General features: G+C 42.4%; 1 protein-coding gene across 3 annotated transcripts in view; it reads right to left on the reverse strand.

Moving 5' to 3' along the window:
* Positions 1 to 14,062, reverse strand: part of ndufaf6 (NADH:ubiquinone oxidoreductase complex assembly factor 6) — a 43,814-nt gene that overhangs the window by 24,333 nt on the left and 5,419 nt on the right. For all 3 annotated transcript variants that reach the window (XM_073025742.1, XM_073025659.1, XM_073025567.1), the window contains exons 3-6: positions 9,879 to 10,001; positions 7,055 to 7,111; positions 1,934 to 2,036; positions 572 to 705 (exon numbers count right to left, since the gene is read on the reverse strand). In XM_073025742.1, the coding sequence (XP_072881843.1) occupies positions 572 to 705; positions 1,934 to 2,036; positions 7,055 to 7,111; positions 9,879 to 9,965 (381 nt within the window). In that variant the 5' untranslated portion in view covers positions 9,966 to 10,001. The remainder of the gene's footprint in view (positions 1 to 571; positions 706 to 1,933; positions 2,037 to 7,054; positions 7,112 to 9,878; positions 10,002 to 14,062) is intronic.

Here is a 14,062-nt window from a genome sequence, read left to right on the forward strand (position 1 = left end):
TCACTCCCTTCTGGCTAAAGAACTTCCTCCTCATCTCTGTTCTAAGTGGATGTCCCTCTATTCTGAGGCTGTGTCCTCTGGTCCAATACTCCTCCCACCACAGGAGACATCCTTTCCATATCCACTCTATCTCAGCCCTTCAGCACTCAATACGTTTCAGTGAGATTCCAACCATTCTTCCAAATTCCAGCAAGTACAGCTCCTTGCATGTTAACCATTTCATTCCTGGAATCATTCTTGTGACCCCTCCCTGAATCCTCTCCAATGCTGGCACATTCTTTCTTCGGGCTATTCTGGCACATTGAGTCTGCTCTGTCATTCCATCAGGGCTGATTTATTATCACCCTCAACCCCATTCTCCCCCCTTGTTCCTGTACCCTCTAACAGCCTGACTCAGTAAGAACCCAGCAACCTCTGCTCTACTGCCCCTCTGGCAGCGTATACCCCACACCCACCAGTCGCAAAGAAATGCACCATTTGTACCCTTCTTTTATCAAGCATCATTTCCACCTTGTTTAAAAGACTTAGGCAATGTTTGATTATCAAAAAATAAAAAAGTGTTTAAAATTACCAGCAGGCAAATGTCCAGTGGAAGATACACTTTGCGTCGTGTACTGTGATAGGGAGTTGCCCGGAGACATGTGACTATTCCCTGAGCTTTTCCAATGTGGCTCGCAGCATGATCAGCATGGAGATCCCTCACACCTGTCAGAGAGATCCATCTCAGTACATACACACCACAGGGAGATCCCTCACACCCAGAGAAAGAGATCGGGCCGGGCACTGGAGGTTAGAGACATGATATCTGAGAATTCGGGCTGGGGACCAGAAGTTGGAGGCCAGATGTCTGAGAGTTCGTGCCGGGGACTGGAGGTTACAGACCTGATGTCTGAGAGTTCGGGCCGGGGTCTGGAGGTTAGAGACCGCATGTCTGAGAGTTCGGGTCGGGGTCTGGAAGTTGGAGACCCCAATGCCTGAGAGTTCGGGCCAAGGACCGGAGGTTGGAGACCCCAATGCCTGAGAGTTCGGGCCAGGGACCGGAGGTTGGAGACCGGATGTCTGAGAGTTTGGGCCGGGCTGGGGACCAGAGGTTGGAGACCTGATGTCTGAGAGTTCGGGCTGGGGACCGGAAGTTGGAGACCTGATGCCTGAGAGTTCAAACTGGGGACTGGAGGTTGGAGACCTGATGTCTGAGAGTTCGGTCCGGGGACCGGAGGTTGGAGACCCCAATGCCTGAGAGTTCAGGCTGGGGACCGGAGGTTGGAGACCGGATGTCTGAGAGTTCGGGCCAGGCTGGGGACCAGAGGTTGGAGACCTGATGTCTGAGAGTTCGGGCCAGGCTGGGGACCGGAGGTTGGAGACCTGATGTCTGAGAGTTCGGGCTGGGGACCAGAAGTTGGAGGCCAGTTGTCTGAGAGTTCGGGCTGGGAACTGGAGGTTGGAGACCTGATGCCTGAGCTCCTGGAGCAAAGGACCTGAGGTTGGATTGTCCTGGATTTGGATGTGGGTGCAATGACAGTGGAAAGGGGGCTTGTTTTGCTGTTGTCGTGTCTTGTTGTTCTGCTGACCATTGTGGTCATGCTATGTTGGAACCAGAATGTGTGGTGACACTTAAGGGACGTTACCCCCAGTACATCCTTGGGTTGCGTTGGCTGTTACATTTCATTGTATGTTTTGAGGTAGATGTGATAAATAGATCTGAACGTGTGGGTGCTCCAGCTTCCTCCCACATCCCAGAAATACACATGTTGTTATCGTTGGGTATGTTTTATATAGACACAGCTAAGCACAATCAGGCTGCAAATAACTCTTCAAGTGTTTATGCAAAAACACTATAAATTTTACCTAGTAAATGAATTTCTTACAGAATAACAACTATTGAAACTCTTAAAGAATCCACACACAATGCAAAATGTATAAAGCATATTCTTACCCAATACTTCCAAGAGGAGGTAGATGAATGACGACTGAGCATTCTCTGCATAGGATTCGAACTCTTGGATATTCCTATATGCATTCTCATTCAAATTCTTCTCCTGAAACATACCATTTCCCAATAAGCTTAATAGTGAAAATTTGCTAACACCAAGTACAAATAACTATTTTATCAATACAATAAAGCATCACAAGCTCCACTGGTAGTATGTATTTTGTCTGGTGGTGTTTAAGTTTGTGTGGAATTTAGAGCAAGAGCAATCTGCTGCAACAGCACAGCACTTTACTAATTATTTGATTTTCTTTGCTTATAGAACAGGCCCTTCGGCCCACAATGCTGTGCTGACCTTTTAGCCTACACTATGATCAATCAAAACCTTCCCTCCAATGCAGCCCTTCATTTTTTTTTCTATCATCCATGTGCTTAATATGCCTATCTAAGAGTCCCTTAAATGCCCCTAATGTATCTGCCTCTAGCACAACTCCTGGCTGGGCATTCCACATACTCGTTACTCTCTACAAAAACTTAACTCTGACACCCCCCCCCCCTATATTTTCCTCCAATCACCTCAAAATTATGAGCCCTCATAGTAGCCATTACAGCCCTGGGAAAAAGTCTCTAGCAATCCACTCAATCGCTGTCTCTCATCTTGTATGTGTCAAAGTGGGGGAATAATCAGAAAGGATTGGAACAGAAGGAGATGACTTATACAAGCTCTCGTTACATACATGTGCAGTTCAACTCTTTGAGTGATAATGCAGAAAGTTTGAAGTTAATAACTCAACTCCTTCTACCTTAGGCCACGAACCTATCAATCACACCTGCCGTCGACCACTTCTGGAGGTCCAAGACGCCAATTTCTACAAAGAAGGGATCCGTATGCTCCACAACCTCTGGACTAAGTGTGTAACTGTAGGAGGGGACTATGTTGAAAAATAAATGTGCTAGGTTTTCTAAAATTGACTCCTTCTACCTTAGGCCACAAACTTACCAATCACTCCTTGTATGTCACAAAATTTGTTGTTTTGTGGGCTGCAGTACATTGCAATAAAATCTATAAACTACTGTGAAAAATAAACACTTTTTACATATGTATAAAATATGTATTTTTCATATATACACATACACACTTCTAAATCAATTTAAAAAAGTGAAAAAGAGAGAGCAGACACTACTGAGATGGTGTTCATGGGTTCAATGTCCATTCAGAAATCTGATGGTGGTCAGGAAGAAGCTGTTCCTAAAACATTGTGTTTTCAGGCTCGTGTACCTCTTCCTTGATGACAGGAATGAGAAAAGGGCATGTCCTGGGTAATGGGGCTCTCAATAATGGATGCTGCCTTTCTTGAGGCATCACCTTTTGAAGATGTCCTCAATACTGGGGAGGCTGGTGCCCATGATCAAATATTGAGTGAGCAGCTGTTTGTGCAGCAACTTGACAGAGACTAAAACCTGTGCCAAATATTTGCTGCAAGCCCCTGGCTAAAAGAATGGAGAATTTCACCTTCAAACTTGGGACTAACACAAGCAAGTGAACGAGTGTACATTCCATATTCCACCTTGCACTCCAAACAAACACCAAAGCTCATTATACACAAAAACGTATCTGTAGATCTGGGATGAGAGCATGAATGGATCTGTTCCCACTGTTTGCATTTACAGTGCATTCCAGTTAATTGGATCATCAGTTAATCAGGGCAGCTGCATATTTGGGACAACTCTTTTAAAAAAGCTAATCCATAAATAGCTGTGATTCCCTTTGTTTATTTGGGACACTGTAATCACTTAATTGGGACAGGAGACCATTGTGACAGCTGAACGTTGGTGTCAGTTGTGTGCACCTGTGTGGCTGTTAGACACTACACTATGCTTAGAGAAAACAGCTTTAAATAGTCAGTTGTGTGTTTGTGTTCAAAGAGGAGTGATTTTTTTTTTAAATCGCTGACAGTTAGCAAGAAATTAGCAGCAAGACAATTCAGAACTGTTTTGATTACTGCAGTTTCAAGCATTCAGGCTTGGAGATACCAGAAATCGTTGGGAGTGAAAATAAAACGATATCAGTATTTCAAGTTAAAAACTATGAAGAACCTGAAGGCATCTACAATCATCATAAATGTGCAATGAAAATGAAGATTTGAAGGACGCAATCATTGAAAGCATTGTATGAAGTCAGTCCACTTTCTGCACCAGGTGCCTGTGCTGATTTTGTTCATTTAAGTCAATCAGAAGAACATGGCAGTGAGGAATTGGGGATATAAAAAAAAAAATAGTTTTGAACCTATGTAACCTCTGGCTATAAGAATAATTGGGACTGAATAGGAATTTTTGAACTGAAGTAAACTCTGTTTTCAGCAGTTAGCTAAGACAGGCTCATTACCAGTTCTCCTCAGCTTGCAGAGAGACATTGAGTTTGATAACATTGTACATTGTATCCTCGTTTGAGTAGGGGAAGGGGTGTATGGGGTGTCAGGGAGGGGTAGCACCTCTGGTGGGGGAACATGTTGCATCCTTTTCAGGCAGTGTGTCCACCTTTAGTCCCCACCTGGCACTCAGCTCTCACCTGTGACTCCCCATAGCTGTTTGCATGCGACAGTGGCCACACCCCAGGCAACAGCTTCGACAAACCAACTAAACCAGGTGAGGGTAGCCGACGGGTCTCAAACCCTCGGTGAGATAGGGAGTTGTCTACCCCAGCATGTGAAGACAGACTCTGGCAGATTGAGCAGACAAGACCAATGGAAGGTCCAATGGTCAAGAAGGCGGTCTTGTAAGCATCGTGGAATACGTAGAGCACGATAAACCACAGAAGACGTCCTGGTCATCCACTGCGCCTAGGCCCATCTCCAGCCGTCTCGACTCTTGTCTTGCCACTGGATGCAGATGGGAATTGGGAAGAGAGAGTGAGGCTGACGCTGCGCAACTCTCCCTCACTTAAATCCAAATCAAGTGCTCGTCTCAACACCACCAAATGGTGTCAAGGTCTTCATCGATGACGATGGACGAACCATTTTAGGGGAAGGAGGACTCACCGATAATGACTGGACAGCACATCCATCTGTAATCAAGCCTTGATGTAGAAGACTCTCTAATCTGTAACAAAGTTTCGCGCCAACAGACTTGGTAGGCATACCAGTTCAAATGGCATCTTGCAACAGTAATGGGGCTTACTATATATAAGTATATGGCTATAACCGGAGAGAGGGGACCCACTTGTCAGATGGTGGCAGTACTTACATGCCTTCCCTCTGACAACTGGGTCTCAAACTCCTGCAGGAGGGTGCACAATAAACTGTGGTAACTATAAGAAGCTGGTCTCCCGAGTTTTATTCAGATTCGACTTTAAGAGCAGTGTACATTGGATTAATTCCTCCATCAATAACTATTTGGTGCGCGGTTTTATACTACTGCAGCAGTATTGGTAATATTCTAAATTGTTTTGTATTTCATTTAAATGTGTAACTTGTACTCAGTTAAAAGGTGGTTTGTCTTTTTTATACTTTTTAACTATTTCCATGAAATTTTAGCTAATTGGGGCAGCCTCTTAATTGGGCCAAAATGTAGTGGTCCTGATATGTCCTAATTAACCGGAATCAATTGTACTTCCACATCGTTCTTAGTACATACATATTTCATCTTATACCTTTATTCTAGTAATAGTCACAGTAAACAGATTGCCCAGAAAGACAATGTAGTTGAAATAGGAAAGCTGTGAAAACAGACCGTTTCCACTCAGAAGGTGGTCCGAGTGTGGAACAAGCTGCTGGTGGAAGTGGTGAACAAAGGTTCAATTGGAAACATTGGGATAGATACATGGATGGGGGGGGGGGGGCATGGAAGGTTATGGTCTTGGTGAAGGTAGATGGGACTAGGCCGAAGATCAGATCAGATCAGCTTTGACTGGTTGGGCTGATGTGTTGTAGTACTTTGTCTCTTAACAATGGCCTCAATGTCCACTGTTGAGTTAAAAGAACAATTCTATAGCCACACAACATTCAGGAACAGTTATTACCCCTGAAACATCAGGCTCTTGAACCAAAGGGGATAATTTCACTCAACTTCACTTGCTCCATCACTGAACTGTACCCACAACTCAAGAACTCTCTTTTAAGAACTCCGTCTCAAATCAAATCAGGTTTAATTCTCATTCAGACCAGACATGGATACAGTCGAACAAGACTGCATTCCTCTGGGGCCTAGGTACATAACATACATTCAAAATAGTGAGAGAGATAATAAAAGCACACACACCCTTATGCAAAAACATGTATAGTCTAAGTCCATGAGTGGCATGAAAATTAATGGTACAGCTCCCAGCAATCCAGCCTGTCATTGCACTGGCTGAACACTGGAGGGCAGCAGTGATGGGAGAGGCCAAGAGCCAAGACAAGACATCATTTCTATAAGCAGAACTAAAAAGAGGCAGGCAGAGCTAAAAATGTGTATAATGTCTAATTTTCATTTTTCTGTCAATTTTATTAGATGCCTTTGTTTCTGCAGTCTATTATTTCCCTCAATAAAAAAACAAGAAAAAATTTGACACCTTTAGCCAAATTTGAAATTTCACCTTCCAACATCTGTTATTGTACATAATACAATAAACTGAAAATTTCCTAGCCACTCTATCAGTAAAATGCGTTAAACATGCACTGTTCCATAACTGATTAAAATAGATGTGTTTGGTGTCAGCTGGGTCTTAATGCCTCTCCTCACTAGATTGGAAAGACTGAGGTACTCCATCTGGTGGCAGAGCAGAATCTGGGACAAAGTATGAATGTTAAGAAAGGGACACCTTTCAAGATTGTTTAACGTCATTTCAAATACACAAATATAAAGGAGAAAAAAACAATTGTTATTCCAGACCTAAGACAGCACAAAACCAAAATAATAACATAATAAATATAAATATATAAGGTAGCAAGATTGCTCATATCCATAAGATTGATTGTATGTCCATTAAGTGATGCTAGACACAGGAGTGTCTGTACGTAAGGTGACTCTGAGAGGAAATTATCAAGTAGTGGTGGTTGGGTGGGGGTCAGTTAAAGAACTCTTGATCTTTAACTGTTCACTGTCAGAATGTTGGGGTTACTTGGCTGCAAGATAATTAAGAAAACTTACCCGTTCATCGATAATTCTTAGAAACCATCGCTTGGTCAGCTTGTGTTTTCTTACTGCCTAGCAATGCAAAAAACAGATTACATTATAAATGAGCAAAAGCAGAATTATTTCCTTTTCATGAGCAACAAAGATGAATGCCTTTACATTTTGACCATTTGCAAAGCATCGTAAGTCGAATATTTCACTTATGTAAGACATCAGCCTCTGCAAAACATTAATACGAAGAGAAAAATCCTGCTATATTTTTGTTGTGTTATCAACTAAATCCACATTAAGTGTGTCACATTGAAATAATAGTTTACTCACGAATTACAAGAGCCTTTTACTTGTGTACAGCACTCAGATATGCTGTCAATGCCAGTATATACTGTCCATCTTTTACCACCCCTGAATCGAGGAGGAGGATTGGAGATAACACATTTGGTGGATCTGGAGTCAAGTTGAGCCAGACCAGGGAAGCAAAGAGACAGATCTCCTTCCTCAAAGGACATAAGTGAATTGCAAAAACTAGAATCTGTCTTTCAGAAGACATTTAGCAGAATTTTAGCAAACATTATTAGCAAAAAATTGAACATCATGGGACTGAATGCAATTTAGTGATGTCACTAAAAAAGTGGTCATGTGGCAAAAGGAAACTGAAATATTAAATATTCAAATTGGTAGCAAATGAATACAGTGAGGATTTATGCTGGAGATTACAATACTATTTAAAGCAGAGATCGATACATTCTCGATTTGTAAAAGCGACAAAGGTTATGGGGAGAGGGCAGGAGAATGGGGTTAAGAGAGGTAATAAATGATGAAATGGTAGAGAAGATTTGATGGGCCAAATGGCCTGTTTCTTCTCTGTCTTATAGTCTAACTGCATTTAAATAACTCTGATAATCAGAGACACGAAATAATTGAAGGTACTTAATGAATACTTCAGTATTCACTATGGAAAAGGCTCTTGGTGATTGTAGTGATGACTTGCAGCAGACTGAAAACCTTGAGCATGTAGATATTAAGAAAGTGGATGTGCTGGAGCTTTTGGAAAGCATCAAGTTGGTTAAGTCACCGGGACCAGATGAGATGTACCCAAGGCTACTGTGGGAGGCGAGGGAGGAGATTGCTGAGCCTCTGGCTATGATCTTTGCATCATCAATGGGGACGAGAAAAGTTCCAAAGGATTGGAGGGTTGTGGATATTGTTCCCTTATTCAAGAAAGGGAGTAGAGATAGCCCAGGAAATTATAGACCAGTGAGTCTCACCTCAGTGGTTGGTAAGTTGATGGAGAAGATCCTGAGAGGCAGAATTTATGAACATTTGGAGAGGTATAATATGATTAGGAATAGTCAGCATGGCTTCGTCAAGGGCAGGTCATGCCTTACGAGCCTGATTGAATTTTTTGAGGATGTGACTAATCACATTGATGAAGGAAGAGCAGTAGATGTAGTGTACATGGATTTCAGCAAGGCATTTGATAAGGTACCCTATGCAAGGCTTATTGAAAAGGTAAGGAGGCATGGGAGGATCAGAGGGATCTTGGGCTCCGAATCCAAAGGACGCTCAAAGCAGCTGCCCAGGTTGACTCTGTGGTTAAGAAGGCATACGGTATTTAGGCCTTCATCAATTGTGGAATTGAATTTAGGAGCTGAGAGGTAATGTTGCAGCTATATAGGACCCTGGTCAGACCCCACTTGGAGTACTGTGCTCAGTTCTGGTCGCCTCACTATGGGAAGGATGTGGAAGCCATAGAAAGGGTGCAGAGGAGATTTACAAGAATGTTACCTGGATTGGGGAGCATGCCTTATGAGAATAGGTTGAATGAACTTGGCCTTTTCTCCTTGGAATGATGGAGGATGAGAGGTGAGCTGATAAAGGTGTATAAGATGACGAGAGGCATTGATCGTGTGGTTAGTCAGAGGCTTTTTCCCAGGGCCACAAGAGGACACAGGTTTAAGATGCTGGGGAGTAGGTACAGAGGAGATGTCAGGGGTAAGTTTTTTACTCAGAGAGTGGTGAGTGCATGAAATGGGCTGCTGGCAATGGTGGTGGAGGCAGATACGATAGGGTCTTTTAAGAGACTTTTGGATAGGTACATGGAGCTTAGAAAAATAGAGGGCTATGGATAAGCCTAGTAATTTCTAAGGTAGGGACATGTTCGGCACAACTTTGTGGACCGAAGGGCTTGTATTGTGCTGTAGGTTTTCTATGTTTCTATGTTAGATTCAAATAACCTTTATAAAATATTCTTAATTTCTATCATAATCTTAATGTTTTTCCTTAAATACATTAAAAATTAAAATCTTCCAATTTTTGATCATGTGCAAAATATGCCAGCCATGACTGACCCCAAATAAGAAAAAAAAGTTCAAAGCAAATTTATTACCCAGAGATTCATCTTCTTGCAGGCAATTACAGGAAAATGAAGAAATACAATATAATTTATTAAAAATATATACATAAACAAAGACCAACAAGCAACCAGTTGCAAAAGATAAATAGTGCAACTGAAAAACTAAATAAATAATACTGAAAATCCAAGTTGCGGAGTCCTTGACAGTGAATCCATACGTTGTTGTTCAGTGTTAAGGTGAATGAAATTATCCACACTGGTTCAGAAGCCTGATGACATTTATGAGCAAAATTTTGATGGACACATCTTGTATTTTAAAATCACAGAATTTCAATGAGAACTCCACCGTGGACTATCCCAACCTTAGCTGTGAAAGGAGGAGGGTCAGACATGGGGCTAGCAAACTTCATCCTGTAAAAACCCAGAGCTACAGAAACACTTACTGAAAAGCCTATATAGAACAGATTCAATTAAAAACTGATTTACCTTCCACAGTTCTATAGCAATAGGTTGATGGGAAGGGTTATTGCTATAGACATCTTCAATTAGTTGCCTCCAAAACTGTATCCTCATTAGACCCAGTGTTTTCTGGGATACAACATCTTGCACCTTAAAGAAATCCAAGAAACAAGGTATCAGGTATGGTCGTGTTGTATAAGGAGAAGCTTTCAAGTAATTACCTTCTTGCTTCATATTGATCACATTGGCAAAATGCTACACATTAAAGAGAGTCAAAATCAAGCAAGGTCAAGTATTTATAGCAAATCAGTGTATTAAGTACAGGAGATGGGATGTCATGTTGAAGTTGTATAAGATGCTGGTGAGGCCTCATTTGGAGTATTGTGTGCAGTTCTTTTTACCTACCCACAGGAAAGACATCAGTGAGATTGAAAGAGTGCGGTGGAAATTTTGAAATATTGCCAGGTCTTGAGGACGTGAGCTATAGGGAAAGTTTGAATAGGTTAGGACTTTATTCCATGGAGCACGGTAGACTGAGAGGAGAATTGATAGAGGTTTACAAAATTATGATAGGTATAGATAGAGGAAATGCAAGCAGCTTTTTCCATTGAGATTGGGTGGGACTAGATCATGGGTCAAGAGTGAAAGAGGAAATATTTATGGGAACTTTTCCCACTGAGTGATGAGTGATGAGTGATAAACTGCCAGCACAAGTTCAACATTCACAGGTTTGACAAACAAGCTTCTACAAGAACAGTGTAGTTTCAGCACAGTCGCTTCTGTGGTTCCGCATTAGAGAATGGGCTCTTGGGTGGGGAAAGTACAAGGCAAATTTATTATCAAAGGACATACGTGTCACCATACACAACCGACATTCATTTTCCTGCAGGCAGACACAGTAAATCCATGAAACAATAGAACCAATGAAAGACTGCACCCAACAAGATGGACAAACAACCAATGTGCACAGGACAGCAAACTGCACAAATACAAAAGAAAAAAAATAATAAATACATCAGCAATAGAGAACATGAGATGAAAAGGTTGTGGGAAGTTCAGTGAAATTATCCCCTCTGGTTCAAGAGCCTGGTGGCTGAAGGGTAATAACTGTTCCTGAACCTGGTACTGTGGCTCCTGTACCTTCTCCATTTCTCACCGATCTAAACATCTTCCTGATTGAAATCAGTGACGATGAGAACAGCAGGCAAGTGAGGGTTTGCTTTTGACCAGTCCCTTCCTCTTGCTCTCTGCTCCTGGAGGAAAATGCCTACATTTGATTGGGCTCTCTCTCTCTCACACACACTCGACGCTGCCGGAGGATGGTCTTGGGTCTTGGGCAGGGTATAATCATCACAGTTTGCAGAGTGGGCTCTGTAGTTCACGTTGTGTTTCTGGTTGCCTTTTTGTTGCTATTTTAAGACTAAAAGATATAGGAGCAGAAGTAGGCCATTCGGCCCGAGTCTGCTCTGCCATTCAATCATGGGCTGATCCAACTCTTCCAGTCATCCCCACTCCCATCTTCACCCCATACCCTTTGACGTCCTGGTTGATCAAGAACATATCTATCTCTGCCTTAAATACACCCAATGACTTGACCTCCACAGCCGCTTGTGGCAACAAATTCCACAGATTTATCACCCTCTGACTAAAGGAATTTCTCTGCATCTCTGTTCTAAATGGACATCCTTCCATCCTGAAGTCATGCCCTCTTGTCCCAGACTCCCCTACCATAGGAAATAACTTTGCCATATCTAATCTGTTCAGGCCTTTTAACATCCAGTACGATGTTAACATCAGGAGAATCCTCATTCTCCTGAACTCCAGGGAATACAAGAGCTGCCAGACGTTCCTCATACGGTAACCCTCTCATTCCTGGAATCATTCTCGTGATTCTTCTCTGAACCCTCTCCAATGTCAGTATACCCTTACTAAAATAAGGAGCACAAAACTGCACACAATACTCCAAGTGTGGTCTCACGGGTGCCTTATAGAGTTTCAACATCACATCCCTGCTCCTATATTCTATACCTCTAGAAATGAATGCCAACATTGCATTCGCCTTCTTCACCACTGACTCAATCTGGAGGTTAACCTTTAGGGTATCCTGCACAAGAACTCTCAAGTCCCTTTGCATCTCTGCGTTTTGAATTCTCTCGCCATCTAAATAATAATCTGCCTGTTTACTTCTTCCACCAAAGTGCATGACCATACACTTTCTGACATTGTATTTCATTTGCCACTTATTTGCTAATTCCCCTAAACTATCCAAGTCTCTCTGTAGGCTCTTTGTTTCCTCAACATTACCCACTCCTCCACCTATCTTTGTATCATTGGCAAATTTACCCACAAATCCATTAATCCCATAGTCCAAATCATTGACATACATCGTAAAGCAGTGGTCCCAACACTGACCCCTGTGGAACTCCAATGGTAACCAGCAGCCAGCCAGAATAGGATCCCTTTATTCCCACTCTCTGTTTTCTGCCGATCAAACAATGCTCCACCCATGCTAGTAACTGCCCTGTAATTCCATGGGCTCTTATCTTGGTAAGCAGCCTCCTGTGCAGCACCTTGTCAAAGGCCTTCTGAAAATCCAAGTACACCACATCTACTGCATCTCCTTTGTCTACCCTGCTTGTAATTTCCTCAAAAAAATTGCAGTAGGTTTGTCAGACAGGATTTTCCTTTCAGGAAACCATGTTGGCTTTGGCCTATCTTGACATATCCCTCCAGGTACTCTGTAATCTCATCCCTAACAATCAATTCCAACAACTTCCCAACCACTGATGTCAGGCTAGCAGGTCTACAGTTTCCTTTCTTAAATAGCAGAGTAACATTTGCAATTTTCCAGTCATCCAGTACAATGCCACAAACTATCAATTCTTGAAAGATCATTGTTAATGCCTCCAGCTACTTCCTTCAGAACCTGAGGGTGCATTCTATCAGGTCCAGATTTATTAATCCTCAGACTATTAAGCTTCCTGAGCACCTTCTCAGTCGTAATTTTCACTGCACATACTTCATTTCCCTGACACTCTTGAATGTGCGGTATACTGCAGATGTCTTCCACTGTGAAGACTGATGCAAAATACACAATCAGTTCCTCTGCCATCTCTACGTCTCTCTTTACAATATCTCCAGTGTCATTTTGTGCGATTTTCATCAGGGCAGACTAGTTAACAAACAGTGCGGCACTAGATTGAACTGAACTGAGTATTTCTGGACTGTTTTGATTACTTTGTGGTTTGATGTTCTATATGCTGTGTTTTTTTGCTCATTTTTGCTATTTGTGTGATTAGTTCTTCTTTTTGTGCGTTCAGGGTTTGACTTTTTTTTCTCTGAATGGGTTCCGTGGTTTGATTCGTGGCTACTATGGAAAGACGAATTTCAGTGTTGTATACTGCATACATACTTCTTTAATAAATGTAGTTTGGATCTTCCTGATGGCAGCAACAACAGAGCATGGCCTGGGTGGTGGGGTCCTCAATGATTGATACCACCTGACTACAACAGCGCTCATGTGGATGTGCTCATTATTGGGGAGGGCTGTACCCATGATGGACTGGGCCATATCCACTAGTTTTTGTAGGATTTTCCATTCAAAGGCATTGGTGTTTCCATATCAGGCTGTGATGCAACCAGTCAATGTACTCTCAACCACACATCTATAGAGGTTTGTGAAAGCTTTAGATGTCACGCCAAATATTCACAAAAATTCTAAGGATGTAGAGGCACTGCTGTGCTTTCCTCGTAATGGCAACATTGTGGTGGGCCCACGACAGGTCCTCTGAAATGATAACACTGAGGAATTTAAAGTTGCTGAACCTCTCCACCTCTCATTTCCCCAATACAGACTGCTCACAGACGACCAGCTCCTTCCCTGAAGTCAATAATCAGCTCCAAGCTTGCTGATATTGAGTAAGAGGTCATTGTATTGACACCACTCAGCCAGATTTTCAGTCTTCCTCCTGTATGCTGATTCATCACCACCTTTGATTCAGCCTGTGACAGTGGTGTCATCAGCAAACTTAAATATGGCATTATAGCTGTGCTTAGCCACACAGTCATAAGTGTAAAGTGAGTAGAGCAGGAAGTGAAGCACACAGCCCTGTGGTGCATCTGTGCTGATAGGGATTGTGGTGGAGATGTTTTTGCCAATCTGAACTTACAAGTGAGGAAATCCAGGATCCAGTTTCACAAGGAGGTATTGA

This window comes from Hemitrygon akajei, chromosome 1 (assembly GCF_048418815.1).
Source record: "Hemitrygon akajei chromosome 1, sHemAka1.3, whole genome shotgun sequence".
Classification (NCBI taxonomy): Eukaryota; Metazoa; Chordata; class Chondrichthyes; order Myliobatiformes; family Dasyatidae; genus Hemitrygon; species Hemitrygon akajei.